This window comes from Morchella importuna, assembly GCF_003444635.1.
Source record: "Morchella importuna strain M04M26 chromosome Unknown Morimp01GS001, whole genome shotgun sequence".
NCBI classification, from domain to species: domain Eukaryota; kingdom Fungi; phylum Ascomycota; class Pezizomycetes; order Pezizales; family Morchellaceae; genus Morchella; species Morchella importuna.
This window is the reverse complement of record NW_025763398.1, coordinates 1068100-1094024: the sequence shown is the minus strand read 5'-3', so window position 1 is coordinate 1094024 and position 25925 is coordinate 1068100. Positions and strand designations below refer to the sequence as shown.

Below are 25925 nucleotides of genomic sequence, written 5' to 3'. Positions count from 1 at the left end.
CGATTTTCTAAAATCTACCGAGGTACACATAAAGAACTCACAAAAACCACGAGTTTGCAAACAGACGGATGTGCTAAGGTGCACCGTTGTTACCTAAAAAGTCTTGACTGAGGAGTAATTACACGTAATATTTATAATACTTACAAACATCACGCTCTACTTTTACTTCACCAAGGCCATTAGAAAGTACCATTTGCTTTCTAGAGCCGAATTTTCGTCCAATTTGTGGGGTCAAAAAGTCTGCAAGACTCAGTGTTTACTGCCTAGTGCTTAGTGTTTACTCAAGTGTGCTCAGTGTACATTAAAACTTCACTTTTAACTTTCAAAAAATCGTGGTTATGCAAGAGATAAATTAATATTGATCGTGGTTGTAGTCCTGAAAAATTAAAACCAGATCCCTCACACGTGTACAGGCCAAGCGGCAATTCCTCCATCGGTTACATGTATGTTCCATCCCATACTCAAAAAGCCCCAGCAGTGCTAACGAACGTAAGAACAGAGAAAAAGTGACTACACGTAGTCAGGGTATGTATGTAGTGTTATCGAATGGCATGGCCAAAGAAGTATAAATGAGTGCGTGAAACCAATATGGGATATATAAAAAAATAATCGTTAAAGACCAAATGGACGCCCGAATAGAATAATAAATAGGCAAAAAAAAAAAAAGCACAAGAGCAAAGCCAAGATCCCCCTCGTAACCAACGAAACATACTATGTATATGGTCCCCATATCGGAACCCGAATGCTCTACCTCACAACTCTCCTCCCCTCCAGTCATGATAGAAACTTTTTATGAACGTTGAAAAAAAAAAAAAAAATCCCAAACGAAAGTATACAGCAAGATTTATCCTACTCATACCACAGAATTAAGGTCCCGATTATGCACGCTCCATTTTATAGACACATCCCTTTCATTAACACCACCCTATGAGAAAAAGAGAGAAGACATAAGAAAGTTAACAAAGTACATCATGCAATCGTTATGATTGTCGATTCTTTGTCAGCTTCTTTCTCTCTTTTGATCGCCCCTCTCGGTCTTCATCATCGTCGGCGGCAGTGGACGTCATTTCATGCTCCTCCTGCTCGGCGCCGTCGCTACCAGCAGTCCGGACTAAGCTCAGTCTCGCAAGAGGACTTCTTGCGGCACTAAGGCCCCGTGCGTGTTGGTTGCTATTTGAAGAGGGTGCCCTGTGTGCAGGTTCAGGAAGCGCGAGATGGTTTTCTGTTGGAGTGCCCGTGGCTGCTGGTGTAGTCGGCCCATTACTGGGGGATGCAGCTCTGCTTACAGGTTGGCTATAGTTATTGCTGTTGTTATAGCTGTTTCTGGTGTGGTATCCATAGCCGCTTCCTACAGAGTCAATGGACTCAGTGGACTCATTAACGGCATTCTTATATCCATAAACTTCCTTATCTGAGACCTCAATCTGATCCTTGCGTGGTTCTTGCATGTATGCACCTCCAGCTTCGCGTTGGTTGGCCTGAGCAACGAGGTACTTTCTGCGATCCTCCTCTCCCATGATACTTTCGACACGGCGGGGCATATAGACGGAGTTGCCGGCAGAAGTAGTACCGGAAACAAAACTGTCGAATGAAGCACGGGGATGTAGAGGAATATGAGGAGCGTTGGGGTTGCGGGGGACCATGTCAGGAAGAGTTCCCATGGAAGCGTTCTCATAGTTGTAGTAACCACCGGGAAGTCTCTCAGAAGCAGCAAATCTACCCTCGATTCCGTCATCAGGTTGGACTGGTACACGTTGGCGAAGACCTTCAGCGTTGGCAGCGTTCTTGTTGGCTTCAGCGGCCGGACGGAAGGTCTCAGGAATAACCTCAAGGTCTTCGCCTCTGGCCTCAGCTTCTGCAATAACTTCCTGCGGGGTCTTTTCTGTATCGGCAGCACCGGCATCGGCACGAGGTCCACCCCATGTTCGTTGACCAGCAGTAAAGATCCCGTAAACCATGTAGACCCAGTTGAAGAACGGGTTGATAACAAACATGAGAGGGTATAGCCAAGCCTTGAAACGCCTAAGACGAACACCAAAGTAGAACATGAGCGCCCAGTTAAGACCCAAAGATACGGCGATAAATCCAACAGGCAACTGGGCAACTCTCTGGGTAGTGGTAATAAGCGACAGAACCATGATGAAGAACAATAGCGCGGTGGTACGAATGGTGTTTTGCATAAAACGAATGATGCAAAGAATTGGGTATCTCCTCCAGAGACGAATATCAGTCAACATGCAAACTTCGTTGGTGATAAACCCCAAGAACCATCTACGACGCTGCTTGAGCAAACTGCGGTATGAAGTGACGGCCTCGGTTTTGCAGAAAGCTCCGGTACACATTTGAATCTGGTAACGCTCCTTGGCACCAATCATGAACAAATGAGTGAGCCATCTATCTTCGCCCAAATGACATTTTCCGTAATCGAAGAGATCATCACACTGTTCGGCCTTGTCGGCGAAATAGTACTTAGCCATCTTTCGGAAAGCAGAGAAACGCAAAATCGTAAGTGCACCAGGAAGACAAGTGACGGAACCGCATGCCGACTCCACGGAACGCTCAAACAGTTGACCATGGATGTACTCAAGATCCTGAAGGAGGGTAATCAAAGTCTGGTTCTCAGCGGTAGATGTGATGACACCGGTCATTGCCAACATGTTCTGCTTACTGCCCGGTTTAAGTTCCTGTGCGACACTCAATATCAGCAACCATGCAATTAATGCGAATAATTATATTGATTAAGGCTGAATCCTTCTGCTGACCGACGCAGCCAGAATGATGATATATAACTAGAGCAGAGCGTCTCCTTACCATTTCATAAACAAAATTTTGAATGCACACTTTGTCGAGGATACAGTCGGAGTCGATAAAAAGAATGAACAAGTTGTCGTTACGCTTAAGGTACTCGGTATAGATCTTGTCAATCAACTTGAAAGTCTTCTTCTGACAATGACGCTTTCCTCCGTGGGGGAATCTGGAAACAGTGATACGGGTTCCTCTGTAGGTGACATCCAAACTGACAGGGTAGCTATCAAGCGAAAGCGGGACTCCCAAGTTTTCGATGGTCTTCAAGTACAACTCATCCTCCTCGTCACCGTCGAATGACAAGAAAATGTGGAGACACGATGGAGGGTAGTCGCCGTCCACGATGGAGTCGATGGCGGTCTGCAAAACTTCGGGGATTTCCTTGTACACTGGCATGACAATGACGACTTTGGGCGCTGAGGTTTCATCGAGAACTTCTTTGATACGTCTGTGCTTTCCAAGGGAGTTGGTGACAAGCTGATAGACACAGAACAACCATGGGATTGTCAAAAGAGCCGAGAACGACCAGAAAGCGAACCACTGCAAGAAGCTAACAAGCTCCTCGGGAAAGTGACGAGTAATCTGAGAGGGAAGCGGGAGAGTGACGACCATGATGGGCAAGAAAATAGCACTAAAGGATATTCAGTGAGTTTCAAATCCCTCGATTTGCAGATTCTTGAGAATTAAAGCTTACCGTAAAGCAGTAAAGAGAATCATCATAATCACAGCAAGTACCCGAATATGCCATGCATCAGCCTTTTGGAAGACCTTGATTAGGCAGTATAGGAAAGCGGCCTTTGAAACGATCAGCACGACCTCTTACCAGAACAACTGCAAGAGGGAGATATATTACCAGCCACAAAAACCATTCCAGCAGCGCAGCGCACATTACTACACCCATGATGGATGTATATACAATCTGCGAAACCTGCCATGGCTCATCTACGACGTCTGCCATTTTGTATGATGTAAAAAAAAAAATTAAAAAAAACGAAGGAAGAGGAACGAGGGCGCTCCAAATATATGGAAACCAGGTATTTAGGCGCTTTTAATCTGCTGAGCCACCTGTAAGAAGCGCTGTTTTGACGCTTCTATCAGATCTAACGAAAAACTTAAACGTTAGCAACTCCCCCCTTTATTCAACTGATTTTTGGTTTTTGAATCTTCGGAACGTACAAAAAGATCCCTGATCGACTATATAGACAGTTGTGGTCTGTCAGTCGGGGCGGTGTTTTTAAGAATAGTACTGCTGAGTTGGATAGATATTATAAACTTTCGATAAATTCAATGGCTCGTGGATGGCCTCGTGTTTGGTTGGGTGTTGAAATAGACGACAGCAGGTGTGGGCGAAGAGGATTAAAAAATAACGAACGACTACTCCTACGAAACGGAGTTCTTTTTTTTCTTCAAACTGCAGTCATTGATAAGCCACAGAATTCCAAATTAACTCTCGCTGCAACCCAAACGCCTTATTCGGGGAAAAGAAGAAAATAGTGCTGCTGATCGGAACGCAGAAACCCAGATAAGTGGTGGTAAAGTTTATATCAGGCACGCAGTACAAAGGAAGGGTAGCAGCAGAAGCAGAAGCACGACAACATGAGAGGGCCGGGTACAGGTGGTGTTATACATACCGACAGACAACGCACAACCAACTCTCGTGCTGATGGAATCCCGGGTTTCTGGGGAACCCTTGAGGAAAGTCCGGCTGTTCTGCACAAAAATAACGAAGGAACTGAACTTGGGGAAAGAAGAACACAAGAGGAGAAGAGGGGGGGTTATGTGGGATAATATGAAAAAAAAAGTAGTAGGAGGAGACTTGGTGACAGGGGGGGGGGGGTGTGTTCCAATAATTATTCAGCCTACAAATAATTAATTCCTTTTTGTCTTGAACGAAGTAGTAGGCAGCAGGGTAAAGATCGACAAGGTTATGCTATGCAAAGCTAAGAGACGGCAGCACCCGGAGAAGTGAATATCGATACCAATTGGCAAATGGTAAGGGGAGTAAGGAGACATAGTGCGGTGACAGATGATACTTGTAAGTGACGGTAGAAGGAGACACATACAGCAAACGTGCATGTGTGCTTGTAACTGTGGCAGAACGAGGACGACAGGCCAAGGGCGCCAGTAAGAGAATCAGAGACATCCAGAGACAAACATCGACAAGGGGTATTATCATAGATTCCGTCAACGCGCGCCAGTGAGAAATACTGGACTCCCCATGTTCAGGGACCAATAACCAATACCCTGCGCCGGACAGCCCACAAAACATCCCTAGGTAACCGGAGCCCCACTAGAGCAGAGAGACACAAAAAAAAGGAGATCTTATTCCTCATTTTAATTCTCATATTATATACTTACATTTGAGTATTAAGCTCAGTAGGAAGAGAAGCTAGAATACCTTTACACATGGGCACCTCCATGGGAAAAAAACAAATCCCATCTCCCCGAGCCAAATGAGCTATCGTCATATCGGTGATCTTTGGAACCTCGGATTAGTGGAGATGGCGGCCGCGGCGGCCAGAGAAACCATTTCGTATGTTGGTTTCTTGTTTGGGCCGTCGCTCAACGTCTCACAAGGATACCTTGGCCTATCGGCCAGATGGTACCAACCTTCTTTAGGCCGCAAGCGCAGAGACAAGAGACGGCTCCCAGAGAGAATGGTACTTACCTCGGAGGAACCAATTGACTTTGCTTAAACCACTTGGGCACCAATTACCTGCAATGCTTACATTCCAAATCCAAACTCAAGTTGCGCAGTGACACGCGTTGGATACATGATGTATCTACCAACGAGAAAGTGCTCTACAGCGGAGTATTACTATCGATATATCCCAACATTCCTATTATGGGGGCTGTATATTAATTTTTACTCTACCTCATGGCTGCGCAACAACTACTAGTACTACTCCAGCTGTCAAGCATAAGGGTAGAGAGAGAAAAAAGGGGGCAATCCATGAAATCAGGAAAGATTAAGCTTCGCTTGAAGATTCGAATGTTCGATTGGATTATCCATTCCCCACGTTGTCCCCTATCTACCATAAGAAAGAAAAGACCCTCGTGAAACGACAAGCCAACTAAAGTTCTTACACAGATTCCCCATTAGAGACGTCCCCTGCATGCTGAGTCCACCCTAACCCACTTCTGTCCAGCGTGAGTGGCCCAAAAAGGTACCACCACACAACCGATCCGTGTAAGACAGAAACAAGCATGAGAGCAAGGGTGAACCCGCTGTCTCATTCGTTGGTGCATTTCTCCTCCATCGCATCACCACCTCGGGGAAAAGAAGAAGTCGAGCCAAACGATTTCTTCCAGACCTGGATATGTTTGCTGGCTCGTTCTGGATGGAAGGGGAGTTGCCACTTTGGCCCAACCTGCATAGCCATCACGCTGGAAATATGCACCTCTGTTCCTCTTGGTCTTAAGGATCTAAGGATAGCAGCAACCTCTGCCCTGGGGTGCTCTACTCTAGAGTAGAGGTACCCTGCCCGCCATGCCATGCCATGCCTTTTTTTTTTACCTTAGGACATCGCCCTGTCGAATCGTAGCGAATCCTGTTACCTGAGGGTACATATCACTACGTTTCGCCACAGAAAAAAAAAACAATTGCCTAACTAGGTCCGTGGAACTTAGGCGAGAAGGAAAAAGTAACATCACACATTAACGTGTGCGTGCCATGAAAGGGGCAAACAAATGATGAGTGTCCGTACTCCAGGGCGCAAGTGGAGTGGCATAACCTATGAATAGGGTCAATGTAGGTGACGCACTGCATGCAATTTGATTGGTCAAAGTAACGAGAGGGCGTTCGCCTTCCAAATTCCTAATTATTCACCGTCCGATCTCTCGCGGTTGCGTCTTTGGATAGAGGGGAGCTTTAGAGTAACACTGCCGTCGTCGTACCTACATGGTTTGAGGTACCGTGTTAGCCGGGTGAAAATGGGATTGAGGGCCTGGGCTCGTGGCAGTACCGTTAGGGTAGCTCATAGTTAAGAAGTTAGTAGGTATTCCAACCTTCAATTCATATTTATACTATAACGCATACTCACGATGACTTTGTAGTGGTTGAGGAGTACTGCATACAAACGACTCCGCGATATGATCTATTTATTAGCAACCCAACCGAACGCCCGAGCGAGAGAAAAATTAAAACTGTCGTGGTTTTTGAGTTCTTTAATATTGAAGTCTCTCGCCACTCTCCACCAACAGCTCAGCCTGGAACATTAACCTCATTGCTTTTTAGTCCCCTGCAATCATTGCAAGCCAATGATCTAGGCATGATGTGATGCCGATAACATTGGCCCCCTATTCTCACTCGTTCCGAAGTCCGCCCTTCATCTCCTCCACTTCTTCTGATGCTTTCAGCTGAGATAATGGCTCAATGTGGGCTGTTCCTACAGCAGGTCACAGCCTTGGCGAAACTGCCAAACATCTTTTTGGAACTTGGCTTTCTTCCCCTTTCTGAAACTGTAGAGTTCAAACACCCAGTCTCAGGGGGTGGTGAAAAATCGTGCAGAGCTTCTTCAAAAACACAAACGTTCTCATGAACCTACGCAAGGGCGCGAGAGATAGAAAAAAAAACGAGTTTCTGCTCATGCATAGTTTCAGTCCTTCGAAGCTTCTCCTCAAGAAGTCTAGCCAATCTTCTTTGATGATGTTTTAAAAATAGCGTAGTATATACTGTACGGGTGTTCCGAGAAGACGTGATATGTGCTTTTTGCCAAGCCCCTGAATCTGATTCATGGAAATAAACTCTTCCGAGCTAGGTGCATCCGTTTAAGGTCTTCAGTTAGAGCAATAACTTCCCTTATTGGTCAGCCGGTTAAACTCGTACTTCAACCCGGTTCGGTGACGGAGAACCTTGGATGTTTACTGAACATCTAATGTTAACAAACCACCTACAGTCGCACCTCGCTATGCCGGATCGCCAAGATTCACCAAATCATGTACGGGATAGCAAATATTCTCAAGAAATTCGGGATAGTAAATTGATTTTGTAGTAGAAAAATAGAATTCTCAGGAAATTTCATACGGGACAGCAAGGGATCCGGCATATTGAGTTCCGCCATAGCGAGGTGCAACTGTACTCGTATGTGTGTATATCGAACCTTGACAATGGGAGTTTCTGAGCTCCAGCCCAACGCTAGGAAAATTGAATACATGTTGATCTTTAGAGGCGTCTGATTTGGCTGGGATAGCCTATCTACATCTAGGTAGAGACGTTCTCGTACTCTGCAGGGCTGGCTGCTACATACATACCTCTAGATGAACGTCAAAAGCCGAGCCGCGCACGGGACGGCGGTCGTAGTGGTAGTGGGCATTAGACGAAACGAAACGACGTCGTCGACTCCTACTTTGTCTTAAGGCTGACGCGGGATGCCATTGCCGATTGACTAACTATCAGTAAATAAATGTATCAGACTTTTGAAGTTTTCTTTTTGGGAAAGAAATTACGAAAATCTTAGTCGTTAGACATTATCATAAATAAGATACTCTATTTGTATATCTTTGTACTCACATGCATGTATCCTATCCCCTATGTGCGCGCGCGTAGGTTACGGATGGATGACATCCATTTCCAGTAGGTACTCTACTAGCTAGAGTAGAGAGAGAGACAGTGAGTATCGTGGGTTTAGTTAAAGAGACATCGACAGCTGATGTCAAGAGTCAAGTGAGCTGCAAAACATAAATAGCGCTTACGTTACGGCACGATGTCTTTCATGATATTGGGTGTGTTGCCATCTTTAATTCCCAGATCTACAGTCACTCACGGGGTGAAGGCGGATCCTGTCTAATGGCGGTCAGGGATTTGAGGCCAATAAAAGAGTTAGGTTTTGGACGCCAAGGGCAAATTACTGCGAACAGAACCATCAGACAGGATCCGCCGTCAGTAGGTGAGCGACTGTACTTTTCAAACCCGCTGGGTGCGTTCTGGTAGGTTAGGTAAACTCTATTCTATTCTACCAATGTTACTAAATATAGAGCTGGCCGTGGATCCGTATACCTACCCGTCCGTGGAAAGTGTTCGAAAGAGGCCAAGACCATCGTTCCTGAAAAACACTTGGGATCGTGGTTCACGACGGGTATGGACATGGACATCGTCGTCTCAACTGAAGTTCCACCATGTGCTTTTTCCCTCTCCCCGGACCAGGAACCGGACCCGCGTTGCATCACTTTTTGGTTGAGCTTCTGCGGCCTACTGTACTCCCCGAGGAACTTTAACTGGGGCCTCCCTCGACGACCACCATCGTAGCTGAAGTCGACATACCTATTTTTTTCTGCCTCTACATTTGCCTTACTTACTTACTCCACCACTTGCCAGCGTAGTACATGATGTACATAGCCAGATCTAGAGAGCGAGTGCACAGCTGTGATCGAGAGGTTGGCAAAAGATCTCACTCTCTACAACCAAGGTAGGTAGGTCCACTACCCGCGCGTGTAATAAGAACAAGAATAAGGACCACAACTATACCTATACTAGGTAACGTAGGAGACAGACAACAACCAAGAGCGACAGCGACTCGACAAGGCGAGACAACAATAGCAATTGCTAGCTACCTAGCTAGCTCAGAGATCGTCTTCCAGCTTCGGAGACGGAAGCTCCTTCTGACCATGCGAACCATGGTACTCGACTCTGGATCAAACCTCCGACGTCAAAATAACTTTTCTTCCCATCATATCAACGTATCAACGTCCAGCACGGAAGAGCTGTTTGGGACTAAATGACAAAAAAAAAATCTCCGGATAGCCGAGAACGGGGTGTTATTCATTCGGGAGGCACAAGAACTGAGTCGGTCTGTCTCTCTGGCTGGCTGGCTGGTTTCTAGAGTACTCGCGACCAGCAACAAGAACCCGAATATGCAGCTGCAAGTCTTTGGTGTATTTTTGACTTCTACTCCAATGGAAATTGCAGATTAGGACGTGCATTTTCGGGTTCTTGTTGCTGGTCGCGAGTAAGTGCATCTTTCTTCTCTCCACCTTCTTCCCTTCTACCCGTCTGTCGGCAATCGCAGGGCACCTAGGTAATCGAATTGCCAACGACCCAGACAATCCCCCCCCCCGTTCCCCATCCCCACCATCTATTCGTCCGATCGCTCTCACTCGCACAAGGCAAAACATCCGCTGGCTGGCCTGTCTGTCTGTCTGTCTGGGCTGGTTGTTCAAGTTCAGCCTTTCCAAAGCGGATGTGTGCCACGAATGCAGTTGAGCGCGGTGCGGTTGCTGAATCCGCACTTATCATGATGCCCCTCTCATGTGTTTGTGTTGCTTGGCAACAACTACCTCCCTCTTCTACCTTCTACGATTCTAGTTCTACCCAGGTAGAGTAACTCAATACTCTAGCTCAGTACTCACCCTCCCCTCCCTCCAGCTCCTGGACGGCGATCGGTATATTTAGGAACAACCTCATTCCGGAGCGGTTGCGAAGGACCACCCTCTCGATGCGTGTGGTCTGTGGATCTGGCTTTACGAGCGAGAGAGATCTGGGAAGGTAGGTCGTGTTCGTTGGGTAGGCCAGTCCTGGGTAATTTTGGGCACGTGTGGGCGTGGATTGTTGACAGGGTCAAGGACATGGACATGGGAGTATGTAGGGAAGTAGAGTACCTGCCTGCTTTATGGGCAGAGTACCTAGGTAGGTAGCTACGGAGGAATACATCCATGGAAAACAGGCATGGCGACAGAAATAGTATAAAACTATCCAGACCAGTACAGTACAGTAGGGGAGGGTAGGTAAACAAATACGAGCTCTCCACCGCACCACGTTGGCAATACGCGATCGACTCTGAGCTATGGATGTACCCCAATTACTCTAGCTGGGTACATACATAGAAGTACTCTACTATCTAGTAGTTCGTTTACCTAGCTAGGAAGCCTAGGATATACTCTACCTACATAATATATCTATATGTGCGCTGCAATATAAGCAATATAATAGCCTACCTATACGAACGCGCGCGCAATTGCTGATCCATTCCTTTCCATTCCAACCAACTACTTACTTACTAAACCACCTGTCTGATCCCAACCAAACCGGGGTCCGCGCGCGCGAGGAATGTATTGATGTCCATAGCTCGAGGGTGCGTGGGGGGGGGGGGGCTAATTACGCGAGCCCGACCCAACACCAGAAAGCCGAGCGAGTTACGTACCTGGTTCGCTTCCTAGAAGGCCCTGGCCCTGACTCTCCCTCTGCGGCACGGATTTCGGGCATGGCCATGGCTCCGGGAAGGGTGGTCGATCGGGTGTAGATATATGGCCGAGCCCTTATATTTTGGCATGGAAGGACCTGGGAGCGGAGCGGAGATGCAGGCGTGTGGATAGGAGTAGAGCCAAGATAAGAGTTCTGGAATAATATTAAGGAGTACCACTCTAGAGGAGAGTTATATTTGTATAAATTATAAAAAGAGTAGAGTGACGTCGGACTTTCCCGGTGAGAGGGAGCCGAGAGGAATGTTACGGTGCGTCATGGAGAGTCACTCGGCTTATAGATGCACTTGTGAGTGAAGTGAACATGATATCATGATTGGAGCGACGCAGAGCAGCGAACAGTGTAGCAGTGGAATAAGCACTTTAAGTACTGAACACTCTGGTTGGTCACTGACATGAATCGTAAGGCAAGGGACCACACACTGGCTCTGCCCAACTACCAGCCGCAGTGCAGGGGACACAGAGTAAACGATGATTGATATGATACCATATCCTCGTCTCCACCGGCGCGGGGCACGGCTGCGGGCCGAGGCTTAGGGTTGATAGATAGACGGATAGATCGATGGGGGCACTCTACTGAGTCTGCCTACGGATAGGTATGTGTTTAGCTGGCTGTGCTTACTGTGAATAAAGTCTTCATCTACCAATCGGCGAGGCCGGCATGTACAGATGGCATGTATGTTATTCTAAGCCTCGATGGCCACAAAGTGTAGATATTTGCAGTAGCTGGGGTCTAAGAGAAGATCTAGATGTTTCTGAGATCTCGCTCGCCATATATATAGCGGACCGGTGGTTGGTAGAACCTGCACCCGTAAGTTAAAGCAAGTACAAAGTTTAAACCCACTCATTCACCCTGTGCACTGCGCGCCCCCTTACTTCCAATGGGCGTCATTGTACGTACCTTGCAGACGTTCATTCGCCCAGGCCCTGGGTATCGCGTCCCTGGTACCTTGTCACCCGCATGTGTCACGCCTGTCACGCAGGCACAGGGGTGAGTTTTGATGAGAGTGAGAACTGGTGAATAAAATCTATTGTGTCCCAGGGCTGGCGGGTCTGGGTGACTGAATGGGAGGAAGAAGGGGAGGGCCCGTCTTGTAGTCATGTCATAATCAGGGACAACTCGTCCCAGACAGAAGTATACGTACAGGCCACGTCCAGAGTACTAGTACTACATGTACAGAATGCAACGTTGATAACAACCACCAGAAATTTCTATGGGACAGGTCAGCGATGAAGTTTATTCTCTCAGCGAACGTATTAGGAAGAGACTGCCTTGTTTATCAATAGACTCCTTGTCTCGCGGCTCGAGGCTCGAGAGTTTATCCACTGCAGGGCCAGCACCTCATCCCACCGATTTCGAAGTATAAAAGCCAGCTCGGGCTTTCACCGCGAACACAGTAGTGGAAGAACCATTCGCATTACCAGATTTTCGTTCTTGGTCGGTTGCGGCGCATCTTGACATGCATCATATATTATCACTCGGCACAAATACATAACCCGGCGCCGCGGCGGCGGGTGTGGTGAAGCGGTGGGAGCCCGGTTAGCTTTTTTGTGAGGAAACTCTGCAAATACCAAAAAGCTTGGTTACACTACTGAGGACTGTTTGTCGCATTTTTACATGCGCTTTGTCTAGATCATCAGCCTGTTACTCTACAAATATCCTCGAGGATAATAAACCCTAATCACCCCCCTCCATAGCCCTATCATCAATTCTATTACATCCACTGCTATATATCTCTAACACCGAACCCCCCCCCCCCCCTCTCCCCCTCCCTCTTCACTACCAAATAGATATCGAAAGACATCATCAAAGATGCCACCCACAACCCCCCCGGGCCTCAACCCCCTCCAAATATACCGCCAAACCAGGCGCGTACCCCCCATTCTCCCTATTGGAACCCCCATTAACACATTTAACAGTCTCGGCACCTCCCTCGCTGACTCAATCGACACCCTCATCCAGCGCAACGCCATGACCGAAGTCGCCGCCAACATGCTTATGCAGAATTTTGACCGCGCCATGACCGCCCGCCTCACTACAGACCTTAGGTCCACGATCTCTATCAATGTACCTACAACCCCTCCCCTCTCTCATTCTATATATCCTCTTTTTACACCCAACACCTAGCCACAATACTAACGACAGAAAAACAACAGGGCAAAATCGAAAACTACCGCTTCTGCGACGAAATCTGGACATTCACCATCAGCGATGCCATTGTCAAGATCTCACGCGCCGGCGGCCCGCGTGAGAGCGATTCCGTCTTTGTTGATGGGCGGATCAAGCTTGCGGCGTGGAATGGAGCGCCTGTGCTGGCGGCGTCGGTGGAGGAGGATGAAGGTGAGGGAAGAGGGAGGGGTAAGGGTAAGGGCAGGGGCAGGGGAAAGGGGAAGGGAAGGGCTAGTAGGGCCGGTAAGGGAAAGGAGTAGTTTTAGGGATTGAGAGGTTTTTTGAAATTCTAGGTGTGTTGGCGGGTAGTGTGATTAATAGTGACATTAGACAACAGGTAAAGAACCGTGATCAAGATGGCCAACATACTATATCGACAAACGGTCCACACCCGCCATCTCCTCAACCCATAAATAAATAACGTCAAAGTTCTTATTATACACCGCGGATTTTGGTATTCGAGCCACTCGGATATCACCCAGCACAAGTACGCACATCATATTTTCACGGCGGGAACAAAATGATTCCACATATATACACGACTTATTTGCGGTTTGTCATTACTAGACCACATGCATGCATGTCATGAATATATAAATCAATTAATACTAGACCACATGGTACTATATGCATGGCCGGAAGGTTGCATATACTCTATGAACAAATAAATAGATAAATCATGATCGATTTTTGGCTAGATCCGGTGATTGGAGTGCCTTGAAGCCGGGAGGGCGTTAAGGTCTTTCTAGAATTAATTATATGGGGAATGTATCAAGCAAGATATGAGCCTGTTCTATAAGGTTTAAGGCGTTAAAAGCACTAAATTAGCTGCTCATGATGCTCTAGATGTAGAATGTATGGAGAATCCAACAATTCGGTAGGGGTTGGGGGGGGGGGGGGGGTGGATAAGTGGGAGCTATCAATCAGACAAGATATCTTTTCCAACATTATTCTTCCTGCTAACAGCTTTTTGTGTTTTTTCATGTACGTGTTGCTACGTCGCTTTTCTGGTGGTGGCTTTAGTTTAGCTTCTGAAAGGTTTGCTTGGCTTTCTTCTGTATTTGTATTCCGAAGTAGTTAAACGGTCCCGAAGAGTCGACAAGTATAAGGTGAGAAGTAGGTCTTAATATAATATAACACATTGTTTTGTATATTTACCCATTTCGTATACCATCTTGTGGGCCCGATTTCTGTTGATGAGCCGCAGGTATAAGACCGAGTGCTAGTTCATGATTAACTCTACCGGACCAACGAAACATTGGAATAACGACCGTCAGGCCGACTTCTTAACTCACGATACCGTTACCATAAAACCTAGATTTTAGTTCATTATTACTGTGGAATGCTATTCAGGGCCCTGTTGGTTGGCTTTTTTTTTGGAGGGCTCCCATAAAAAAAAAAAAAAAAAACTCCCCCGCATATTTGGTGGTTACGTTACACACAGCACCTCATATGTTAATGATGCCCCGCATGAGGATTTTTTTTACAGATTCTCAGGTCCATCGATCAACCCAAGTAGCTAGAAAATCAAGACCGTCGGAAGAATTGCTACAGATCACAACACTTGACAACGTGCCCTCGACCGCCACCGAGATATCTAGGCTAGTATGTCCCTTCTAAACCAAGAAGCTCAACCGCACTCCTAAGGAGCCTATCGAGAGTTATGAAAAGCCCTACCACTAGCCAGACGTTAAACGACTTGTTTCTGCTCTAGATTCAAGACCATCGGTTATGGGAGACAACAGGGTAGATGGGGAGGCCGGTACATGTCACGCAACCCGACTTAAAAACAGAACTTGAAGGAAACTAGGAATTTATAATGGATATCGGGGGGAACTAAAGGGCTGACATTTTATAGCTGTCATTGAAATGGATGAACTTATTAAAAACCGAAGGCTTTTTAATTAGGTGGCCAAAACTGGAGACCAATTGATACGAGCAGACCATTTATATTAACATACAGGAATCACATCTCTATATCGCATCGTAATCACCTATCCGAAAGAACCCATGAGCAAGGAAAAAAACAATTAACACAGTTGCCGACCACCACCAAACAGAAAACCCAAACCCCATTTTTTTTCATCAACAAAAGAAAAATCGTAAGTTATGGAAAATTAGATTAGAAGTCGTCCTCATCCTATAATAATTTATTAGTATTGATTCAAAGATATTGATTGGAAAGTGGTAACTTACGCTGAAGACCTCTTCACCACGCTTTCTCCTGGCCATACGATCCTTCTTCTTCTTACGGAGCTCAGATGAAGTGAGCTTCTTCTTCTTCTTACCACCCTCAATCTTGTTGCCCATGGCGTCAAACTGATCCTCCTCTTCTTTCTCACCTCCCAATCGAGGTCCTGAACCCTGTCCAGTAACCCAATTGTGTCCGGAAGGAGTCATCATTCCGTTCATGACACTCCAGACTTCCTCGGTGATCTCCTTGGTGAACTCCTCGGAGTGAGTGATGATGATAACACCACCCTCGAAGGTCTTGAGAGCACCAGACAAGGCACCAAGTGAATCTCTGTCAAGATAATTGGTAGGCTCGTCAAGAACGATCAAATGTGGGCGTTGCCATGTGGCAGCAGCAAGGCAGACCTTGACACGCTGACCACCAGAGAGACCCCTCATACGAGAGTGGGAGACAAGCTCGGCATCAAGACCGAAGTTGGAGCAGTGGATCTCAATCTCCTTACGGACGAGAGGACGGAACTGTCCGTTCTTGATTGACTCGGCACGATCGACCTCGGCAACCATCTTGGCGTGGGAACCGATAAGCTCGGTACGGGGGATCCAGGCGTTGTCAGAAGTAGACATGACAATCCACTTCTCGTTCTTCATACCGACGTTCTCTCCAAGAGTGAACGAACACTCGTATTCGTAAGAGTTCTTGAACTTTCTGCGGGATGAAACGGAGATAACACGACGCTGGGTACCCTCGATTCTGAAGACCTTGTTCATGGCCTGCTCATCATCCTCGGTGATCTTGGTGTTGGCACGGTCCATGGTCTCGCGATCCTCACCAGTCTGGAAACGCCACTGAATGTACTCTGAGGGAGTTTTGTCGAGATGGTTATCGATATGGGCGAAGGCGTGTTGCTTGATGTAAGCAATACGGATGTTCTCGTGCTGGTAAACATCACCACCGGTGGGGATCAATTCACCAGTAAGAACGTTGACCAAGGTTGACTTTCCGGCACCGTTGGGGCCGATGACGGCAATACGGGACCCAAGAGAGCACTGGAAGGTAATGTCCTTGAGCTGAGGCTTCTCAGTACCGGGGTACTGGAAGGACATGTTGCTGACACGAATGATAGCCTTGGCCTTGGTCTTGACACCCTCAAGGAAACCTGGCTCGGGGAACTTGAACTGGAGTTCTGAGGCTCCGAGCTCGTAGTAGGACCTAGCAGATGGGACCTTTTCGGTGAAGGCCTTGAGGTTACCTCTGTAGCGCTTAAGCTTGAAACGCTCATAGTGGATAATGTGCTGGCACACATTATCAAGGAAACCGGAGTCGTGGGAGACAATGATGGAGGTGCAAGGAGAGTTCTTGAGGTAGTTCTCGAGCCACTTGACATTCTGCCTGTCCATGTGGTTGGTAGGCTCGTCGAGAAGGAGAATATCAGGGTTCTCGAACACAGCACGGGCAAGAGCCAACTTCATCTTCCAACCTCCGGAAAGGGAGGTGATGGGGGCCTCGAACATGGAAGCAACGAAACCGAACTCCAAAAGCTTCTCTTGGATGTCATCCTGGGAGATGGTGGCACCAGTCTCACGGAGTTTGTCGCAAGTCCAGCCAATAACAGACTTCTCAGTATCGGCGGAGTCGAGATCGTGCTCAACGAAGACGGTCTTGACCTCGGACTTCTTAGGGAAACCCTCGACCTGCTCGTTGTTGATAGCGCGCATAAGAGTAGATTTACCGGATCCGTTGGGTCCGCAAAGACCGTAACGCTGACCTCTCTTCAATCTCAGATGGGTCTGGTTGAGCAAGATCTTAGCACCATAAGCCAAGTTGAAAGTGCAGTTGCAAAGATCCTCGCCCTCCTCATCATCCTCAGCAACTTCGTCCTCCTGGTAGATAGGGGAAGCACGCTTGCGAAGAGTCTCAGCAGTGCTCTGGGCCTCGCCTTCGGGAAGGAAAGCAGCAAAGTAGGGGGTGGTGTGTTCAGTCCAGATAGCAGACTCGTTCTCCTTCTCATCAACCAAGCTACCAGCGATGGCAGCGATGTAGGCGATGATGGGCTCGAACTTGGTAACAAGGTCCTTGTGGCTTGAAAGGATGGTCTTGATAGTCTCCTGAATAACCTTGGGCTCACCAGCTGATGAGACCTCGGGAATCTTTCCATCCTGAACGTTACCAACACGGATGAGGGTGTCGAGACCCTGGCGGGTCTTCTCACGAGCCTCGGGATCGGCCATGTTCTCCCAGTTCTTCTCAAGGCCAGGCATAAGCTTGGGCAAGAAAGGAGCGACGATCTGGGGATCCTCGACAAGCTTACACATGTTGTCAATAATGACAGCAGTCTTACGCTTGATGACGGTGTCACGGTCCGCAAGACCACGCTCGAGAAGAGGAACCATGATAGACAAAGTGGGAGCCTGAACATTTTCGACGAAAACGGTGGCACCAAGAAGGTGAACAGTCTCCGGGACGTTCTCGGGCTTGGCGATACAGTTAATGAGCTCAGGAATGAATCGGTTGATATCGTTGTTGGAGATCAAAGAACAAAGCTTCTCCATGGCGGCACGGGCACCCTTCTTGACTTCAGGCTTTGTGTCCCACATAGCCTCAGAAACGGTAGGAATCAACTCGGGAAGTCTGAGGGCAGTCTGGGAAGAAGCCTGGGCAACGAGGATATCGAGACAGCTAAGAGCACACATCTTCTCGGGCCATTTCAAGGCGGAGACGATGGACTTGGAGAGAATGGGAAGGACAGCCTTTACAGCGTTGGGGTTGATGCTGGAAATGATGGCAACGGCGGCAGCCTCAGCAGCCTTCTTGACAGCAGTGATCTTGTCACCGACAGCCACGAGGACGTTTGAGAGCAGCGAAACAATGTAGGGCTCGATGCTGGGCGAAACCTGGTTCTCACAGATGGCAGCGATGGCATTGAGGGCGTGTTCTCTAGCGAGAGCATCCTTCTTGTTGTTCAACTGCTTCTTGATGGTAGTGAGGATTCTGAAAAGGGATAACTTGTTAGTAAAGGCGAAATTTAACAGATATTAAGGAGATAGAGGCAAAAAGACTCACTTTGTAGGAACCTCATGTTCTTCGATGGGGCCATTAATGAAAGTGGCAAGGTTGTGGGCGGCGTAAGTGGCCTCGTCCTTTGTCTTTGAGATGGTCAACTTCTGGAGGAGTTCGTCCAAGACCTTGACGGACTTCTGGTTCTCAGCTGCGACAGCGGCGTCGGTGGGGTTCATGGTGTCGAGAGCAGGTGCCATTTGAGAGGTGGAAATTCTAGTTGTGAGGGGGAAGTCTATAGATATATGTGTGGGAGGAAGAAAAAGAGGGGTTGAAGAAAAGACCAAAAAAGAAAAAGCAGTCTAGACTCTAAGAGTAGCAAGAAAAACTTTTTTCAGACGGAAAGCGATAAGGGCACGGGAACCGGGGGTTGGCTGGTAGAAACGGGGAGGGGTTGAGTGGTTCGGATCTAACTGAACGCGGATAGAAGCAAGAAGCAGAGCGTTTGGTTTCGCTGTCCCGTCTATGGAGAGAAAACCCGTAGAGAAAAAGAAACCCAAAGACAGAAAAATCTATGAGAACAACAAGAAAGAGAGATGTGTATGAAGAGGAAAGAGAAAGGCGGACTTTGGGAGGGAGGAAGGGACCCTTATATTCAGGCAGGGAGTTTATGTAACAATGCCAGAGAGGTGGGCGGTAAGGAGAAACCAAAGGCAAAGAAGGTGAAAAAAAGAAAAAATTTCAACGAGAGAAAATTCCAAAAAAAAAAAATCTTTCCAGCGGCAATTAGTCTAAGCCCGATTTGGGATGAGTCTGTAGCCCTTCCTTCGCCTTCTGTGCGCCAGCCTCGCTGACTCTCTCCTTGGCACTTGTTATCCATTGGCCACACCCTCGAATTGGCCACACCCACACCTAGGTATTCGGCCCTGTTTACAATTACCCGCTCTTCTCTACCCACTCCCCTCCGAGAAAAAACCCTTCTCACCATGGTCTCTTGCCACCTTGTCACTTGTACTCGCACACTACAAGGTACGCTCTTTGGGCTCAGTAATAATACAATGGCACCTTCTTGCATAGAGTACCTACATTTACCTATTCAAGGAGAAATAAATATGGCCGCTGCACTGAGTTGGCACAACCAATTTGCAGATACAGGGATCAGGCTGAGTAGAATTCATGTATGCAGAGTTACTACTAAAATATCCAAAAGATGGTGTAGTGCCCCTGGTGGTCGGTCATGGTGGTGGGTGAAAGAAGTCTAGGGGGTCCTTCTGGAAGTGTACCCACTTTGGTATGACGGTTCATGTTCCGACTTCGGTATAGACTTAGAGTACCTACATACGCCCTCTCGCTATGCCTACTCGCTCCTCCCTCGGCCCTGCCCCGAAAACTCTAAAAATTTCGTCTCGTCGGTGGCGGCGGAGAGGAAAATCTGGGGCAACTTCTAGAGCCTTAGAAATCAAGCCTTTTCCCTAACTACATGCTCTACCTCACCCTTCGCTTCACGGGAGGCAAAGAAAAGCAGAGCGCAAATTTCTGCAACTGACACATCCACAACACAGAAGGTGTTGTTCGAGAAAGCCCAGGAGAAACGCTGTGTGCCTGTCCAATTGTCTGATCTAGACTCTAATTTGATGCCTTAACTCGTCTATCGCGTCAACGGACCGACAACCTCTGGTCGGTGTATTACCTACCTGCAACACTCATGGCAAGAAACATCGGGCACGACCGCGCTTTCAGTTGATTGATTTTAGAGCACATGTGTCCTCATAAGCAGCAGTGAGAACCGTGCCTGTTTTGAACCGCTCCGAACTTCAGTTATCATAGGTCGAAACGCAAGGGTCCATCCACACACACCTATCCAATCCGGCAATTTCTTCAGGCAAGATCAAATCTCACAACAGCAAGATGCGGCCACCCACCAATCCCGTCCATGCATTTCTGTTCCTGGTTGAGGGTGTGCTCGTTATTTACAAAATCAGGGGCACGATGATTGATCTTTCATAATTTGATACATTATTACCTACTTAGTGCAGCCAAATGAATTTTGATATCCATTCTCTTTCACCTCTGTTGAGTTTGTTGTCGTGGTCGTCTCTAGTTAACCAAGACCATACACGGTATTTGCGCCTTATCCGAGTCCCTTATCCCCCGGACTTCAAACTCGGTCTAGCCGCCGGCGAATAACTCGCCCCGCAAAGTCTCAGTGCAAGACAAAGAACAACTTATCGATAAAGCACCGATTATACCACCCTTGCTAGCGCCGTCTGCGATAGACAGGGGGTTAGGATGCTGATTTCAACAACTCCGTTTTTTTATTTTCTCGAAGGGAAGTCTATGTTTTGATGTTTGGACAAACTCCTTTTCTAGGTACAGTTTCATATCTAAGATCTGATGAGATTTGACTCTCCGGTGGCAAATCGATTAATTAAAAAAAGTGCTGTGTATCTGGGTTCTTCATGCTCGAACCAGTACTTTACCTACTCCATCTAAAGTAAGTAGGTACATGTAGGTATACTACAGTATACCAACAACACAGGAGGGATTTTGCCGGATATCTGTCCTTACCGGCAACTCCCCGTCGCCGCTGGTACGACAGACTCCTCCCGGGATCTCAATCCATCCTATCACTACAGTCTACAGCATCAAATCGGCAGGTCTAAAAGGATAGGTATCTGTCGTGCTGTGAATCACCTGATAGTTAGTCCGCGACAGCGCGCCGAGATTTTTCTGCGAGACGCGAATTGAGAGTTGGATTCTACATAGCGCACAGTCCTCTATGGTCTTCCTCGCATGTCAACAGCTTATGTAGAGCTGGGGAGGTAAATAGTTCACAGGACATCAGTGGACAATTTACTGAACTAGGTACCTACATATTCTGTGTTTGCATCACGTCACTGTTAAAAGGAGGTAGAGCTCAAGAAGGTTTTGGTCGGTTTGCCTCAAAATTTGTTAATGAACCACGAGAAGCTCCTACCTATCGTTATCGTTCCCTGCTTCGTTTCCCCGCTCGAGGGGTTTTCTCACCAATAATTCAAAACTCCAGGCTTTCAAGTTTGTCTGTTTGTTGGTCAAATTTATTAACCGCTACGTAGCTAGGTCTTTTTTTCAATTCGGCCTTTGCGATATCTGTTTACTTCGCGTCAAGTTCTTCGCCTATGGTGCCTTCATAACTCCCTATAAAATCTGGATATATACCCACCATCTTCGTTTTCCACATGCAAGTTTGCAGACGCCTGCAGAAAGAAGCCACCACAACAACCTGAAGCCTCAGAATATACCAACCTCGTCCTGCATCCTGTGTATTTACGTCTTCCCGCATCTTGCATTTACACACCCTTTACTCTCCCTATCCCTTACATACCAACCTCACGCCGTTTTAACGCTCTGAATCTTGATCTATCTGCAGCTCTATCTTTCTCTACACACCCTCCATAAAAACATCACAATTAGCATACAGAAATCACCTCACTCGTTCCTGTCAGATCTCGCTTCTGATTCCTATATCTGTGTCAGCTTTATGACGAAGAGCCTTCTATGTGTTCTTCTCTGCATGAACCAGTCTTTTCCACCCTCCCACTATCGTAATGGTTGCGCCAGGCGTGGGCGCGCGGGCGTGGCTATGATAGATAACGGGGGCGTACCCCTATTTACTTTTCGGGGAGCTGTATTTTTGCAGCCGATCGCGCGTTCGGGAAAACATCTTGCAAAGAAAATCCTTCGCATCAACCTCGGAACTGAAAAACCTGAAACTGAGGGGAATGGGACATCTATCTCGCTAGCTAGCTCGCTTCGCTTGGCTTACCAGCTAGCCTACGCCTTATTGTGGAGGTGCAACCAACCAACTCAGCCACAGTCAGCCGGTGAACGACCCCATCTCTCTGAACTTCTGGGGAAGTAATACGGGGTAGACAGCTAAGGCTTTAATCTAGTAAACAAACAGTTAGCAGGCAGGCTGTGGCAGCTCTCTCCCTGTAAGAAAAGGCTGGTTTAGAATCCCATGGGTAGTCGGTTTCTTCCAATCACTTTACCCTTACTTGAGCCAGCTTTGTTTCTGCTTATTTTACCCAACCCTTGAATTCCTGGGGAGGAATTCCGAGAGTTCCATACTCTACCATGGTACCCGGACAGAGGAGAAGCACTGAGGATCACAATCTACTCGCCTAGTAATAAAGTGGTTAGGAAACTATCGTGATCATTGTATGTACCGCAGTCCCGGTAGTAGAGAACAGGCTGGTTTCGAATTTCTCCCCTGTCGAGCTTGATTCTGGAGGAAGCAGTCAAAGTATGTAGATTCCGGGGGAAACAGGAGTGAGGATTCCAATACAGGTGTCTGCATGTGGGTAAAAATGAAGCTAGAATACTAGGCTATTCCGAATACCATGTGGTTACGCCTCAGTCATGATGGCACTTAGAAGAGCCCGGTTTCAAACTCCATGGCTCCTCGGCGAGAGTGCCTGCTTTACTACCCCTGACCTGGCATTTTCGGCATATTTATTTCTGCATACTCTACTCTATCTGACGGTAGGAAGGCCACAACTTGTCCTCTCCCTGCCCAGTGCATATTTGTTGACTCTGGACGTGTTCCATGCATGCATAAAGTAGAGAAGGGAGAAAAAAAACAGGGAATAATTGTGTATGTGTACCTTACGTACCTATAATATACACGGGATACGGCCACGCAGTTTTTTTCTTTTTAAAAACGTTTTTATATTGTATGTTGGAATGCGAGTAGGCTACAGTACTTTAAGTGTATTAATTACCTACATGTACTCATGCGCGGTACTGGAGTTAAGTACTCTACATTTAGTTATATGTAGTTAGCTAAGCTGCTAAGGAGGAGGAGGCACAGGCGTTTGCCTGTTATCGACATGAAAAATAAAAAAATAAAATATGGAAAGCAATAATATTATGCAGTGAAGATAATTATAACTGCTAGCCTGCCAATAAATTCCATAGCCCCCAGGGTATCTCAAGCCTAAGAAAATTCGTAATCTGGAGTCTGATAGTCGTGAAACGCCGTTCCAGCAGAAGAAAAAGAAGAAATGTCATCCGTACATTCATAAAAGAAACCCATACCGCCCCGCACGCCGAATGAATAGATATGGCCAAAGGATCATTACCCCTACCACCACCACAAACCAACCCCTAGTCCGAGTCAGAGCTGGAATCGCTGGAACTCGAACTGCTACTACTGCTACTACTACTGGAGGAGCTACTGCTAGAGGAGCTATCGCTACTGTAGCTATCTGCGCTCCCAACCCTCTTATGATGATGGTCACGGTGCTCGCGCTGCACATGGTTCTTACGGTGTCTGTGTGACGTCTTTACGTATCTCGACCTCTCGCTCGACCCACTACTGAATACGTGGCCTCCGCCAGTTGAGTACCCGTATGCAAATAACGAAGTTAGTAGAGGCTCCTTAATCGGCTTTTCTGTAGTATAACTGAGCCGGCGACTATGGCTTCGACTATGGCTCCGGCTATGGCTTCTACCATGGCTGTGACTGGAGAGATACTCTCGTGAACGGTCCGATTCCGAAGACGAATCACGGCGGCGACGAGAACGGGAGGTGGAGTGGGAATGAGTGACCACATAGGTGGATCCATGGCTGCTGTATGCGTTGGGAGATAGGGTATTGCTAGAGGATCTCTGGTGCGACGAGCTGCGTCTATGTCTTGAGCTTGAGCGGCCACTCCCTGCGACTACAACTTGAAGTGTATTCGACGAAGTTCTCCCACCACCACTGCCTGTTCCTCCACTGTGGCCTCCATGCCCCGAACTTGATATCCTTCCACCTGACCCGGAAGAGCCGGCGTTTATAAGTTGGTATGAAGTAGTTTGAGTGGTGGAGGTTATTTTTTTCTTCTCCCTCCTTTCCTTCTTCTCCCTCCTTTCCTCTCTCTCTTTCTTGTCCCGCTTCTTTTTATGCCCCTTGAGTTCGTCATTGACTACATTTGCGGCAATTGCACCTCCTATTGCGCCAGTGATAGTACTCATGAAGTTTCCACCTGTCTTGTGCGCAAGATATCCACCCGCCGTACCGCCGACTAAAGTTGATCCCAGACCACGCTCACCAGGAGGTGCATTTGGGTCGAAGGGCTCCTCATATTCTACGGCTGCTTGAGAATAGGCGCTTTGACGATGTTTCTTCTTGTGGGAAGCGTGTTCAGTGTAATGCGATACCTGATCATTTTGATGATGCTGATGCTCGACTACCTGGCCACTTTGAGAATAGGTACTGTGACGGTGCTGTTTTCTGCGAGATGCCTGGTCAGTGTAGTGCGATACTTGATCATCGTGGTGACCGTATAGCCCTACTACTTGGCCTTCCTGCGAATATGTACTACTGTGGCGTTGCTTTTTCTTCCGAGATGCCACATCAGTGTATTGTGATACCTGGCCATGGTCGTTGTGGTATTGTTCTATTTGGCCGCTGTGGTGTTGTCCTATTTGGCCGTGTGCGCTTGTGTGGTTGTGGCTGTAGCCGCTGCCGTGGGTGCCACCATAGGGGTCTGCAGAAAGAGTAAATCCCTCTGGAAGGCTGCCGCCGAATTTCTTGTAGTAGTCGATCGCGCCTTGAATTGTGGGCGGGCCATATGGTTGCTACAACACGATGATCTGTCAGTACATCGCATGTGAGATAATGAAGGATGTCCGTGATGACGGATAAGCAGCCGACCTGTTATCAGTGCACAATCAACCACCATGTGCGCTGACATGCAAGGTACCCCCATCCATAACCCATACCAATAGAACCAAGATCGCGGTAACAAAATAAACAAGAATAAAAAGGCTGTTATGAAGTAAAAGTGGTACTGACCTCCTCTGGTGGAAACCGCGAAACAAAGTCAGGATGCCAGCCTTGCACACTTTGTTCATTGCCGTGTCCGTGTCCATGCTCATATTCTTGTCCGTGTCCGTGTCCATGTTCATATTCTTGTTCATGTACCAGATGTCCATGTCCATGTCCATGCCCTTGCTCATATTCATGCTCCTGCTCATGACCATGATAAAAGGCCGGGGACCTGGGCATCGGTGGAGAAACACTTTCCCCTCTTCCCCGCGACCTACTGCCTCGCGACCTACTGCCATCGCTATGATGCGCCATAGACTGCGACTGTGTATGATAGGATTCGAGCGGAGCGCCGGAGACGTAGTATTCCTCAGCAGCCATGATGATGATGCTGATGCGCGATAGATTGTTTTTTTCGTGAGATGAAATTCAACTCCGATGAGGTGGGGGGGAGAGTTTCCAATGGTATTTAGATGCGGGAGAATGGGAGGAAGGGTCTGACTCAAAAGAGGGATGGAGCGACCACAGAGAGGCTCTCGACCAGCTGACGACTAGGATAGGGTCGAATTTTTCACACGCTCACCACCTTATCTCGCTCGCAGACCCTGAGAGCCTATTATTATCGTGGTCTTGGGAGGCAACGTTGGGGGGTGACGGCGCATGATCGATCCAATCAATAGTTCTGAAGGGGGGGGCCGTCATCGAGGATTTGAGAAAAAGAAACCCACCCTTTAATAGAGTAAATACTTACATTCTTGAACTCATTTCGG

General features: G+C 47.6%; 5 protein-coding genes across 5 annotated transcripts; 2 read left to right on the top strand and 3 right to left on the bottom strand.

Moving 5' to 3' along the window:
- Window positions 1–980: 980 nt before the first annotated feature.
- Window positions 981–3763, bottom strand: LAJ45_00242 (uncharacterized protein; the record flags this gene model as incomplete). Its single annotated transcript, XM_046109844.1, has 4 exons — window positions 981–2684; window positions 2812–3436; window positions 3500–3600; window positions 3659–3763. The coding sequence occupies 4 exons, from the start codon at window positions 3761–3763 to the stop codon at window positions 981–983; spliced, it is 2535 nt and encodes an 844-aa protein (XP_045976537.1).
- Window positions 3764–12814: 9051 nt separating this feature from the next.
- Window positions 12815–13431, top strand: LAJ45_00241 (uncharacterized protein; the record flags this gene model as incomplete). Its single annotated transcript, XM_046109843.1, has 2 exons — window positions 12815–13069; window positions 13159–13431. The coding sequence occupies 2 exons, from the start codon at window positions 12815–12817 to the stop codon at window positions 13429–13431; spliced, it is 528 nt and encodes a 175-aa protein (XP_045976536.1).
- Window positions 13432–15293: 1862 nt separating this feature from the next.
- LAJ45_00240 (uncharacterized protein) lies at window positions 15294–18619 on the bottom strand (the record flags this gene model as incomplete). Its single annotated transcript, XM_046109842.1, has 3 exons — window positions 15294–15311; window positions 15368–18353; window positions 18426–18619. The coding sequence occupies 3 exons, from the start codon at window positions 18617–18619 to the stop codon at window positions 15294–15296; spliced, it is 3198 nt and encodes a 1065-aa protein (XP_045976535.1).
- Window positions 18620–21981: 3362 nt separating this feature from the next.
- On the top strand, window positions 21982–22353 carry LAJ45_00239 (uncharacterized protein; the record flags this gene model as incomplete). Its single annotated transcript, XM_046109841.1, has 2 exons — window positions 21982–22222; window positions 22292–22353. 2 exons carry the CDS (start codon window positions 21982–21984, stop codon window positions 22351–22353), a joined length of 303 nt encoding a protein of 100 aa, XP_045976534.1.
- A 1154-nt stretch (window positions 22354–23507) lies between these two features.
- On the bottom strand, window positions 23508–25536 carry LAJ45_00238 (uncharacterized protein; the record flags this gene model as incomplete). The annotated part of the gene is made up of 2 exons (XM_046109840.1): window positions 23508–24965; window positions 25183–25536. 2 exons carry the CDS (start codon window positions 25534–25536, stop codon window positions 23508–23510), a joined length of 1812 nt encoding a protein of 603 aa, XP_045976533.1.
- Between the last annotated feature and the right edge of the window lie 389 nt (window positions 25537–25925).